The 13,144-nt window shown below is 37.8% G+C and overlaps 1 protein-coding gene across 3 annotated transcripts in view; it reads left to right on the top strand.

The window, feature by feature from the left end:
* Window positions 1–12,505, top strand: part of prim2 (DNA primase subunit 2) — a 29,672-nt gene extending 17,167 nt beyond the window's left edge. For all 3 annotated transcript variants that reach the window (XM_044372481.1, XM_044372480.1, XM_044372482.1), the window contains 4 exons: window positions 6,752–6,878; window positions 7,140–7,222; window positions 8,718–8,786; window positions 11,749–12,505. In XM_044372481.1, the coding sequence (XP_044228416.1) occupies window positions 6,752–6,878; window positions 7,140–7,222; window positions 8,718–8,786; window positions 11,749–11,976 (507 nt within the window). In that variant the 3' untranslated portion in view covers window positions 11,977–12,505. The remainder of the gene's footprint in view (window positions 1–6,751; window positions 6,879–7,139; window positions 7,223–8,717; window positions 8,787–11,748) is intronic.
* Window positions 12,506–13,144: the final 639 nt, after the last annotated feature.

Genomic DNA, 13,144 nt, shown 5'->3' with positions numbered 1-13,144 from the left:
GACCCACGCTGATAAACACCCATACACAGCTTAATCTCACACTCAAGTGCATTTCTGAGTGCTCATCAAAAGACGAGGTATTACCAGCGTGTAAGATGAGTGCCAGGAAATCATTTAATTGTGCTGAGTTGAATAGACACCCAGTGCAGCAATCTGGCACAGCAGTGCACGTGGAGGGGCCTTGATCCCCAAGCTGTGTTGTCTTTGAATAATGATTTGTAGTAGTTGATCACATGGCTGGCATCCCCACCATGTCACTCCAGGTTGCTTGTAACCTTTCCAGTCTCATGAGACGTATTGCATCGGCCAGACATACAGACAATACATCCGAACATTTTATGGGAATATCTAGAACCTCGGTTTCTGTCCATTGCCATAGTTTTAGTAGTAATAAGGAGACAAATTAAAGACAATGCAGTATATTCTGGCCAGACTCTGATGCACGAAGATACGCAGAAAATCCTTCATGTTGTTATTTTGAAATTTAGATACTATGGTATTTGTGAGGTTGTTCCCATCTCTTTACAGGAGGCATAAGAACAGCTTTGTATAGAGAAATAGGGAAAATAAAAGTGTGTAAATGTGTACTTAAGAGACGAATGAAATTTCTGCAATACTGATGTGAAGGACAAAAAGGTTAAGATATTGAAAGCACTTGTGTACAACCTAAGCCATGCCCAAAATCCTCAGTGAACATGGTGTGAATAGGAACAAATTCAGGAGTTTGGTATCACCATTTTTTTAATATTAAGAATTTTAGCAAGTCTAATGTGTAAACTCAACAAACACACACAAAATGGAAATTAAACTAGGTGATGGATATTGAAAAAAATGTATCTAAATGGTATCTAATTTAAATCTTTTTCCTTTCACAACTTTTAATTCATTTCAATTTACATAATAACATAACGTGTTTAATATTTAAAGACAACACATAGGGCTTGTAAAAATCAGCATCCTGCTGTTTTAGTTATTGTTAGTTTGCACCTGCGTTAATCTAATACTGGTGGTAGGAACAATACAGAGAACTAACAAGGTTGCATAACTCACCAGAGATTAACAGTGAACAGAAATATCACCAGTAGTTTGTTTAGCTCTGACATAGTTTTGCACTGCAGCACCAGACGTCAGGACATCTATTTGTGAGTTGTGGTTTTCCCCACTTCCTAAAGATTTAATTCAGTATGAGTGCCTACACTTAAAAACATATTATTCTCAGTTGAGTTTAGAGCTGCGGTGATTAGTCAACTAATCGATTTGAGTCATTTTTTGAAGAAAATGTCCAAATTCTCTGCTTCTCCGCTTCTCAAATATGAATGAATGAATGAATGAACGTTCTGGTTTATTTAGTCTTCTATGATGGTGAACTGAATATCTTTGGGTTGTGGTCTGTTGGCTGGCACAAAACAAGACATTTGTGGATGTCACCTTTTGGAAACATAGGTCAAAATTTTCCTCCGTTTTCGGACATTTTATAGACCAAGCAACTAATCAATTAATCAAGAATATGGTCAACAGATTAATCGATAATGAAAATAATTGTTAGTTGCAGCCCTAGTTGAGTTATCCAAAGATTTCCTATTATCTTTTTAAGGAATGCAACTAACAATTATTTTCATTATCGATTAATCTGACGGTTATTTTCTCTATTAATCGATTAGTTTGGTATTGATAATGTCCAAAAATGGTGATCACCGTCTCCCAAAGCCCAAGGTGCAACCCAAAATGTCTGTTTTGTCTTGACCAACAGTCAAAGATATTCAGTTTACTGTCATAGAGGACTAAAGAAACCAGAAAATATTGACATTTGAGAAGCTTGAATCATAGAATTCGTACACTTTTCTCTTAAAGAACAACTCCAAACAATTAATTGATTATCAAAATAGTTGCCAATTAATTTAATAGTTGGCAACTAATCGATTAATCAACCAATTGTTGCAGCTTTAACCTTTTTGTGTTGTTACAAAAACACAACAACTTATTCTACCGTTAGTCTCTCCTGTTCTAGTATATGTCACTGGCCCTCAGTATGAGCCTCATGGTAGCTATATATTATACTGCGTTCATGTTACAGCACTCTTTGGTGCCCCGTTTCTGAGGTGGCTCAGTTCCCAAGTACAAGCTCCCATGGAAAGTGTGCTGGGCTACGCACAAAGTCCAGCTCTTGTTCCACAGCAGCGGCAGCACAATGGTGCTGACCACACCGCAGCTCTCACAGTGATGTATGTGTTGTGTCAGGGACTGCACTTTGTGGCAGGCTGCACAAAGCCTGCTCATTAGTATGCGACAGGCACAGAGAAAAAGATGGGAGCCAGCGATGCCGAAAGGGAGGCCTGGAGGAAGAGGCAATGTAATATTAGACTAGAGGGAGAGAGAAAATTGATGAAATCAAGTTGATCTATCCATTTTTCTTGCCACCGAAGTCAGCCTATTCATTGGGAAGAGTGTCTGTTTGTACCACATTTTGCTGCGTTGTATTGCCTTGGGGCAGGACTGCGTTTCAATTGCTTGTTTTACAGATGTTAACTTCAAGTTAATTAATTTCCACTAACTGACACCATTTCTCACATCTTAGGTATGGTTTTCTCTGAGGTCTTTTTCCAACTGTGGAAAAGATTCACTAGATGACATCTCATATTCACCACAGTTAAAGTTTGGTTACAAATGTAGCTATACCATATTTTTAATACTTGTATTTTCAGTACACTGACATTTCAAAATTAGCCCCTAGACCTTTCTTTATGAGCCCTAGACAACATATATGACTGAAGCCAGAATCTTAGTTATGTTTTAGCTCTGCCTTTCTTTAGAAAAATACTTCTTGTAGAGATCCTAGAGGGACAATTATTTTGTCAGCGATTTCTCCCTCCCCCCCTTTTTCTTGTAAGTCTTGTACAAGTCAGCAACCTTCAATTAGATAGTAGGGCCATTCTTTCATTTAGGATGTAGGAGTTCATTATAGAGCCGCAACAATTAGTCGATAAACAGCAAATTCATTGTCAACTATGTTTAAAATCGAAGAGTAGTTTTAGTGATACCTTAAACAAAAATGCCAACAATTTGCTATTTCTAGCTTCTCAGACGATACAATTTGAGGCTTTTCTGTGTCATACATGATAATAAACTGAATGTCTTTTGGACTGTTGATCAAACAAAATATGACATTTGAAAACATCACCAGGAGCTCTATGAAAGTTTAACAGGCATTTTTTACTATTTTCTGACATTTTATAGACAAATCGATTAATTGAGAAAATAATCTACAGATTATTCGATAACATAAATAATCGTCAGTTACAGCCCTATTTTACGCTTACTAAAATAAAGTAATACATCCCATCTTTTATGGTTTGTAAAGTTTATCTTACCAAGTAAGTGCTACTTTTACAACAGCTTGACACATATGATCCCTCAGCTTCAGAAACAGACTAATGATATCATTTAGTCCTGTGTGATATGACGATATATATCATGTGATGAGAGAAAAACGTCTATTGTGTCATATTATGCTCTATCGTTTATTTTGCCCATCTTTTGTGTGGATTACATTGATAAATTACTCTTCTTGGCTTTTTATTCACAAAGCTTTTATTGCACTTACAGTAATGTAACGAGTGTAGTTGTCTTCAACTCTCCAACTCTTTACTGTCTGTCTCCCCTCTGCTGTGCTGCACACAACCGGGGGGCACAGCCGCGCCCACGCTGAGAAAGATCAGAGAAGCAGTGAGACGGTGACCATGAATGACAGCAAAATGCAGTAGAGACTGTCTTTATTTATGTTTATGTACTAAATTTTTGTGCACCTGTTTAATTTCAGCCCAGTGTGAGAGTCTCTGCTGCATTTTGCTATCATTTATGTTCACGCTACTCTCTTCTGCTCTCTATGGTTCACCACGGGCGGGGCTGAGCCCTCCGTGGATGTGCTGCACACACAAGAGAGACTTTGAACCAGGTGAGGTACTCATGTTGACAACAACTACACTTGTTACGTTACTGTAAGTACAATGAAAGCCTTGGTAGTAAAAAAACAGGGTGAGTAATTTAATTTAATTTGCACTAATGATGGACAGACACCTTGGGGGCACGGACCAACTATTTATTCATTGAATTAAAATGTGCTATATCGGGATAGGTATCATTATCTGGATGTGAAATGACCTGTATCGGCATATGAGATTTTGGTCATATCGCCCAGCCCTAATATCATGAAATTCTAATCTTTTTAAAAAAGTCTTGAATTGCACTTTTACAGCACATGTTGAGTGTACAAGTTATCTTTCTGCTTTTGATTTATGAAAAAAAACAAAAAAAAACAAAACAATGTGGAACAAAAACAGGTTTTCTTTTTTCCTCCAAGTTAAAAGCATATACTGTATGTTTTGTAATTGTGTAACAACAATTACAATTTACAGAGCAAAAATGTGAATTAAATTATCAGAATGTTGTATTCATTTTTTGCAGCAACATTTGGCTGTTTTACAGAGTGTGACTGAAAAACGTCAGCAGCTAGGGGATTTGCAGCAAGTCTTCCAGCGTTTAGCCTTGTTTCTATGTTGTCGGGACTTTGCAGTTCTAGTTTGTCGCCATTGCCTTTCACTTTAAAACCTTCTTTGTGCATTGTGTACAAATGACCTTTTTAAATAGCGGTCAGTTTCTTCTCTCTGCAACATCAAACTTCCTAACTTTTGCGCACTTGTAGTGTTTTACAGTCCCTCACCTTTTTATTGTTTCAGAGTGTGAAAAGGCCTGTAGTGCAGATTAAAAAGGAAAGTATTTTAATGGTATTGCATATAAGAGGGATTGGAGCTACAGGCACATCAGTCACTGTGGACTGAGCTTAAGAAGCCATGCCAAGTTTACACACACACATACGTACTTAATCCCTTTGATTGTGTCCTATTTCTCTGTCTCCACTGCCGCAGGTTTTTGTGAATGTGTCCTAGAGTGTGGGGGGAAGTTACAGTGATGTAGCCTCATGAGCCAAAATGTGCACTAGAAGAGCTGTGGCTCTTTTTCTTTTAATGCATCTTTTGTACTTAGATTTTCTGAATTCCCTCAGTTTGGAGGTCAGCTGTATTAAGGAGGATCCAGGATTATCTAAAGTGTAGGTTGAAGTATAGAAACACAGTTGGCGATTAAAAGAAACACTCAAAATATGTTATTAAGCCCAAACTGCACTGTATGACAGAATCCGACTTGTTTTTAAGGCAGTCAAATGCAATCTTGTCTTGAGAAAACACCATGTCAAAAAAACTCTAATCTGTTTAAGGTTTAGCTTTGGGCTGTTTGTGGTTAATCTCAGGAAGAAAGAGCTAGTTTAAAATCTGTTGTTCATGTGAAGATGCTGTATATCTTTCTTTTAGAAAAAACTTCAGACCTCAGTCTTACCTGGAAGTAGTAAAAGTTTAATGTCATATCATTTCAAAGTCTTTGTATCACTTTTTTTGACCACAGGATCTTTTTTATGTCCTAATTATTTCACATAATACATATTAAACACACTTTAGTGCCAATGGAGTTCCAGAGTTCGTTTTAATAGAGTTGGGGGGGTGGGGGGGGGGGGTCTTAAAACTGGAAACGGCTTCTTGAATCCTCAGAAGCTCTCCATAATTAATATTTCATTTATTGTACTTAAAGAAGATTTTATGGGTTTTTAAATTGCTACTGCAGCTTGTCACATTAGCAAGTTCAAGGGTTTTATTGCAACATTAATGTGTTATGATGGGTGCAGTCATGCCGAATGTATTCTGCCACTGTTGAAGCACACTGTGTATTTTATTGTTTGATTTTCAGAGGCAGGGAACGCGTAATTCATTTTTAAAGGTTGCACCAAAGTACTGTACATATAAAAGGAGTTCACTGTGGAGACTGTAGACTCAACCCCATCAAAGAGTGTGAAGGGGTTTCTGGTCAGAAGATGTGAAGTGGGTTTGCAGAAGTCTTACACTTATTGATACATTTCATTTGTGTCCTGGTTTTTAATGTTTTGCTTTTTTTTCCAGATATTAAATCAGGGATCCTCATTGTTTGATAGAATTCAAATCCCATTTTTGATTAATTGTTAAGTGTTACAATAGTGACAACAGTCCACAACCCAAAGATACTCAAATTACTATCACATAAGAGAAAAAACAGCAAACACTCACAAGTAAAAGGCTGTAACAAGGTATAGTTTAGCATTTTTACTGTAAAAAAATAGTTCTTGGTTAAGTTAGTTGAGTGTATCATTGATTAATCTACCTCTATACAACCCCATATTAATACGGCTCTTATACACACCCATACACATTTAACAGTGACCCATGAATATTGAATTGCTACATTTTTATGTAGTGGACACACACCTTTATCGCACTGAATACCACTATATTGTATTGGGATTTCCCACATCTAGGTTTTGTCATTGCACATTTCATAAATAAATAAATATGTTTTCTTTATAAAGAACCAAAAAAACCATACCATTCCTCATGTTGTATCAAAGAACTCTTGAGGACAAAGGGCAAAAGCAATGAGAGGGAAAGCTGGCCATATTACGGTATCCATAATTCAGCTATCTGGAGTGTGGCGACACCTCTACAGCAGGTTCTCTCTAATAGCTCTATATTTCATTGAGGAAAACTCCCTGTCAAAACTGACATGATGTATGACAATGTCTCTTTTCACCCCAACCTTGTCCCTCTTACACTCTCATCCTAACTAATGCCTTCCTCTCCCTTCTTCTCTGTTCTCCCTCTCTTTCTCTCTGTAGTTTGACAAAGCATATGCCTACAGCATCCGCCACATGTTTGGCAAAGAAGGCAAGCGAACAGACTACACCCCCTACAGTTGCATGAAGGTGATTTTGTCAAACGCACCCAGCCAAGGCGACCATCATGGTGAGTTGACGGCTGTTTAAAGAAGCTATTATGCATGTGATAAGCCACTCAGCTGTCATTATCAGGTTTTTTAGATGAAGTACTTTGCTCTGAAACAGTAACGTGACTGTGGACGTTTTCATTACCAAATTCCCTGCATATATATTTTTCACATGGTTAATATATTAATGAGTCTTTATGTCAGTGCAGCAAATCATACTTATTTTAATGTAGATATTGAATGTATTTTTATTACACTTAATATTCATTTCATGTTTGCAGGATGTCCGTTCCGTCACAGTGACCCAGAGCTGCTGAAGCAGAAGCTTCAGTTCTACAAGGTGTCTCCCAGTGGAATCAGTCAGGTGAGTGCCGTCCACAATGGTCTCATAATCCTCAAGCCACCAGTGCCTGCTAACTGGCAACATTTCCTCCATTATATGTCTCCCTTGATCTCATGAAATTAGTCATCACACCCTCAGAAATATGTCATATACAGTATCTCTGTAAGCGCAAAATACGTAAGCACTGGAGAACAGAGGGCACACATCAACCTATGACTGACGTCTTCTTACAATATACATGCAACAGAATGCTGACAATGGTTTTGTCATACAAAATACAGCCTAAAATGACAAAGAGTCTGCTGCCATGCTAGCAGCTCTGTGAAGCTGCACTTATTCACCATGGTGCTTTGAGCTTAATAATCACATGCATACAAAGTAACATTCTCATAATAAGGGGAAGATGTTATTTGATGATATTTCACTGAATAAGTGAGAACGTATGAAGATAGATGAAAAGTCAGGAGATCAACAAAGTCATTAGTTTTTATTCTCTGGATGAACTGAATTTCATGGCAGTACATCAAATAATGCAGAAACAATTTGCCAAAAAACATGTCAACCTTATGGTGGTGCTACACACAATAGTTATTTTTTCTAAAAGATCTGAATTGTAAAGATACACTACAGTAGTAAAGTCAGTTATTGTATGATCAGGGACTTACAGATGTTTCTCTAATCCCCTTGGAAACTTCTAGAGTAAAGCTCACTGATAGGAAGTTGAAGTACTAAGGTCACATCAGTGTGATTTTTGCACTTTCATATGAGCAAAAAATGGAAATAAAACTAACAGCAGCTAGTACCAGTCTTTTTGTTTTCCTTATGTTTCACTGAACAAAATAAAACTGTAATAAAAACAGCAATCTCTGGCTGAAACCAAGCACCGCTCCTTACTGATCTAATGCCAACACCAGTGTTGAGCATGCTGGTGGCAGTATCACGCTGGAGGCGGCCTCCAGGAACGTAAGGAATAATGAAGGAGCCAAATTCACATTCCTCAGAAGAGTCTCTCTTAGTGAATGGTGAAGACCTTGGATTTATTTTTCAGTAGGTCAGTTACCCAGAGTACGCCATCACGCTAACACTACAGCAGTTTTAGTATAAGAACGTCAGAGTCCTCATGTGACCTGACCAAAGCTCGAACTTTGAAATATCTGCTCCCTTTTTCAACTTTAGAAAACCAGAAAGGCTTTTTTTTCTTTCTACAAAGAGATGACTACAGGCATGAGTATTTAAATTAGCCCAAATAATCATGTGATCTGTTTTCATTATGTTTTCAAAGATTTTTTGAAGGATGTGTTCACTGTTGCTGTTATGATTTATGAGGGATTTTTGTGTAGGTTGTTGATTTTGAATGGAGGGTTGCAACACCACAAAATGTTGACAGTATCTTCTGTAAATGTAGTGCCAGTATCTAACAAATAACAGTTTGAAAAAAAAGGGAAATTTGTCATGTAAAGTATGATAACTTATCTTTCTATCCTATAATTATGGAATTTCTTCCTTTTTCTTGTAGATCCTGGAGCTGGTTAAAGGGATGCACTATCAGCTGGCGTGCCAGAAGTACTTTGAGCTGACACACAATGTAAGTGCAGATTTCATTTCAGCCTGGAGGTAACTGGGGCCACCTGTGTCAGAGGAAGGGGTTTGTCCTCACATCTCACGCATAAAGGCTCAGGAGAGACCCAGAACTGTCATCACATCCATCCATTAGTTGGCTGTCAGAGCCACTTTTTATTTTTATAGGGTTATTGTCGCATTTGGATCTTTTTTTGGCCCCCGTTGATACTTATTTAATTTAATCTGTTTCAGTGTGGATGCTTGAGTCATCATCCCTTTCAGTCACACTCAAGGTCCTCGTTTTAAAGAAAAGCAGTGGAAAAAAAACATCTTAAACTCTCAACATATTTTGACTAGGAATGCATGTTGCTCAGCTGGGTTTGGCACACACATGCATGCACACTAATCAGTTAAACACATGCTCTGGTCTTTATTTTACTTCGCTTCATCACATTCACACGTCTTGGTGTATAGGTGGCTGTTAACTGTTCAATCTCAAGAGTAAAGCATCTGTGGAATCAATTTAGGAAGAATTCATAATATTTTAGCTTTAGTAAAGTAGAAATATTGCTAGAGATGGAGTTCATATCCTTGATATTTCAAAGACAGGGACTGAATACAAAGAATTCTTACAACATGAAGAATACTTCACTTGTTACAGTGTTTGGCCTTTTGCATCAGTTGTTCATTCTACCCCACGATATTAACCTCTTCCACTCCTCAAGGACGCCGGTGTCTGCGGGTGACATTACTGTATTTCAGAGGCTGTAGCAGGCTCAGTTTTAATGCTACATTGAAGATACTGCTATCATACGAAACTAGATGACCTGCCAATGGTACCGACCATGTCATGCTAGCTTGTCGGTATGTGGGCTAAGTAACGCTACAAAGTTAAGCTAAATTTTGGCAAGGGAGAAACTGGCATGGCCATTTTCAAAGGGGTCCCTTGACCTCTCACCTCTAGATATCTGAATGAAAATGGGTTCTTTGGGTACCCATGAGTCTCCCCTTCACAGACATGCCGGACTTTATGCTAATCCCATGCTGTTTTGGGCAAAAACCTTGCAGTTTTTTGCATGCAGTATAAATGTATTATTTTCTAAAAATGGTGTATTTGAATATTTCTGCATACTGGGGTCCCTAAACAGTCTTGAAATTGCATAAATTTGGTATGAATGAAAAGCTCAGACTCTTGTGGATTCAATGAGCCCAATTGTATTCGTGTGTGATAATGTTAGTCCCCATAGTAGCCATTTCATTGTAGTGAGACCATTTTTTCAAACTTGACCTCACTCTATAAAATGACCTATTGTGACCTCTAGGATAATCACAGCCTCATGAAACTTTACAACCACAAACTAGAGATGTAGAGCATTCAGAGGATGTATGGCTTCCCTAGGTGTATTGACTGTAAGTGGGTGTCTGAGCAACTTTCAGAACAGAAGTGCTCGTAATCCAATTGCCGAAAAATGCAATTCTTATAGAAATCTCCAAATGTCAAAAGTTTTTGATACCAAATCACAGCATGAATTTTTCTATGGTGTTCCTCAAAGTCTTGGTGTCTTAATGTGGTATTTTGGAGGGATTTATGACCATTTTTATCAATTCTTGAGTGGTCAAAAATAGTTATATTTTGCACCAAATCTGTGGAACAAATGGTATCAAGCCAAAAATTGCTGCAACAACTTATGAGACGTAATTGAGTAAGGGGACGGACATCATATACTCATAATGTTCCAAGCCCTTATACAGTCTAAACTTTCAAAATTTGAATAGGTGCCTAACCAAAACACAATGTTCATTACAGATTTATTACTAGAAAAACTTGACACACAGTGCTGAGCTGTATCTCAAATTATCACCCCCCCCCCCACACACACACACACACACACACACACACACACACACACACACAAAATGGGCCTTTGATAGGGGGGAAGGAGTGGAAAAGGTTAAAGCAATATAACAAAAACACACAATACCATCATGCTACTCTGATTGCTTTGAAAATCTACAAAGTGCATGTGCTGTCACAACTGAGTTTAATGGTTCAATACGTTCTGATAAGACTGTGATCCATGTCACTAGTTGAACATCTGCTTTGAGCTAGTCTATAGAGGACATGCTGTAGTAACGCTAGGCTTCTTGACTCACAAGTTAATGAGTTTAATGAAAAATAATCCCACTCATGTATTTTGCTTACAGTCATTATTTGAACATTTATTTAGTTCATGCAAACAATTGAAGAATTGAAGAAAAAAAACAAACAAAGATGTTTTGTTCTGCAGTCTTGTGTAAAATTAATTGACTTGCTTTGCAGGACAATTCATAATAAGCATTAAATTCACATTGTTGAAAGTGTAATCGGGAAGTGACCAGAGCTTATCAACAACCCTTCCACTCCCCAGCAGATATCTTATATCAGATATCTTTTTTTTCATGAAGCAGTAAAATCCCCTTTTTAAAGTATATATTGCTTAAAAACATATACAGGTGTAATAGAAAAGTGAGTTGTCTTCTTACTTAGCTTAATTTGGTATTTGGAAGTCAATGATACTGTTGTGTATAAATCTGTTATAGTAATATTAGAGGCTGTGAAAGCATATATCACAATTACATAATTATTGTTTAAAAAAAACATGGAAAAGGTCACTCGAACTTCACCTGTTAATTGATTCTTACTGTAAGTTTTTACTCATCATGAGTGATTTTGACATTTTATTTTCCTGAAAGGGCATTTCATCTTTCCACTGTCTTCTGACGGGATAGTTTGCTGGTGATATAGCTCACTAATGTGGCCATGAGAGCCTGCTGTCATCATTATTGTTAATAAATTGTTAAATAAGCATTCCACATCAACCCCAACAAAGGAGTTGTAACAAGATCATCTTGTAAACGGAGAAAACTTTGAATCAGTGTAACCAATATGCCGTGTATATTTTCTCTTGACCTTCCTTTCCCTGTCTTTTCTCGTTTTGTGATACCAGATTGAGGACTCCAATTTCTCGCTCAGTCACCCCAACCAGTACTTTGTAGAGAGCCAGAGAATTTTGGGCGGAGGCAAGGACATAAAGCGAGAGACGGACACTCCGAAGAGGCCGCAGGAAAACTCTGTTGCCAAAGGACCCACCGCAGCTCGCGAGACATCAGCAAACGCCTCCCAGGATTTGCCCGAGATGCAAGAGGATCTAGACTCTTTCTTTCAAGATGCCTAATTTTTTTTTTTTTTTTTTTAAATACTTTTGTACATGTAGAAATAAATGTTTGTTTGTTTTTTCTATGGAGGGCTGAAGCTGGGGAATCGTCCATATTCTGAGTTTTTAAAGCTATCTGGTATGATTGATAACTATTAAAGTTGCCTATCAGTAATCTCGTAATGATTTGTTAGTCTGTTCTCAATATAGACTGAGTTAACCTTGATGGAACATTATTCTAACCTCAACATCAGACCAAAGCTGAGTTTTCTACCTTATAAAATTCTTTGTTAATATGTGACACTGCATGATTCATTTTGCTGTTTAACCCAGGTGTTAAAAGTTCCCTGTCTTTGTTTTCACTCCGATCTGAACTCACACAGCTTATACCCAGTCTCAGTGCACAGTGTTTTGGCAAGGATGTGGTTTTGGGCTGATGACTAGAACATTTCCCAGCTGTCTCAGAAACAATGTCATTGTATTAGCTGGCAGGAGTGTGGATAAATGGTGGCAGGAGGGTGGATGAAAATAAACAATTTTCACAGTTGTATTATGCTGCTTTGGAATATTGCCTCAATGTGCACAATGCAATTTATCCACAGCATACGTGGTCAGGAGACATTTTCTCTCTTCTCTCAAAACGTCTGTCTGCTCAATAATTTGTGGAAAAATGGTAGCTGTCTGAAAGGCAAGAACCTTTTTGTACTGCAGAGTATCTGTGGCATTGGCCACACGGGTTGTTCCTCTAATCTTGCCTCTTCAGGAAGTAGTTTTGTGCTCCTATCTCCTCTCTGACGATACATTTTGACAAGATTACTAACTTCAGATCCAATTAGAGGCACAGAAGAGTCAGCCCTTAATTATATGAAGACAAATAGCAGGAGGCCAAAGGAAAGAAGTAGTGACTTGAATGATTGATCAATTGAAGGCTTGATGATTTTTGAATTTTAAATTCAATTTGCTGGCCTACATGGTGTTAAAAAATCACAGCATTTATGCACATTTTCTCTACAGGCTTCTCTGTTTCAAGACTTTTTGACATATTCAGAAAACAGTTGATCACTGTCTCACTCCTGTAACATCAGTGCACAAACACACGGCCTGCACCAAGGCTGCAAAGGGCTGGAATTAAATTAGGGTTTAAAATCCAGGCATGGTGGTTGACATAGAGAGGATTTATTCAATATAA

The sequence above is a fragment of the Thunnus albacares genome, chromosome 14 (assembly GCF_914725855.1).
Source record: "Thunnus albacares chromosome 14, fThuAlb1.1, whole genome shotgun sequence".
Taxonomy (NCBI): Eukaryota; Metazoa; Chordata; class Actinopteri; order Scombriformes; family Scombridae; genus Thunnus; species Thunnus albacares.
This window is presented reverse-complemented; position numbering and strand designations above follow the sequence as displayed.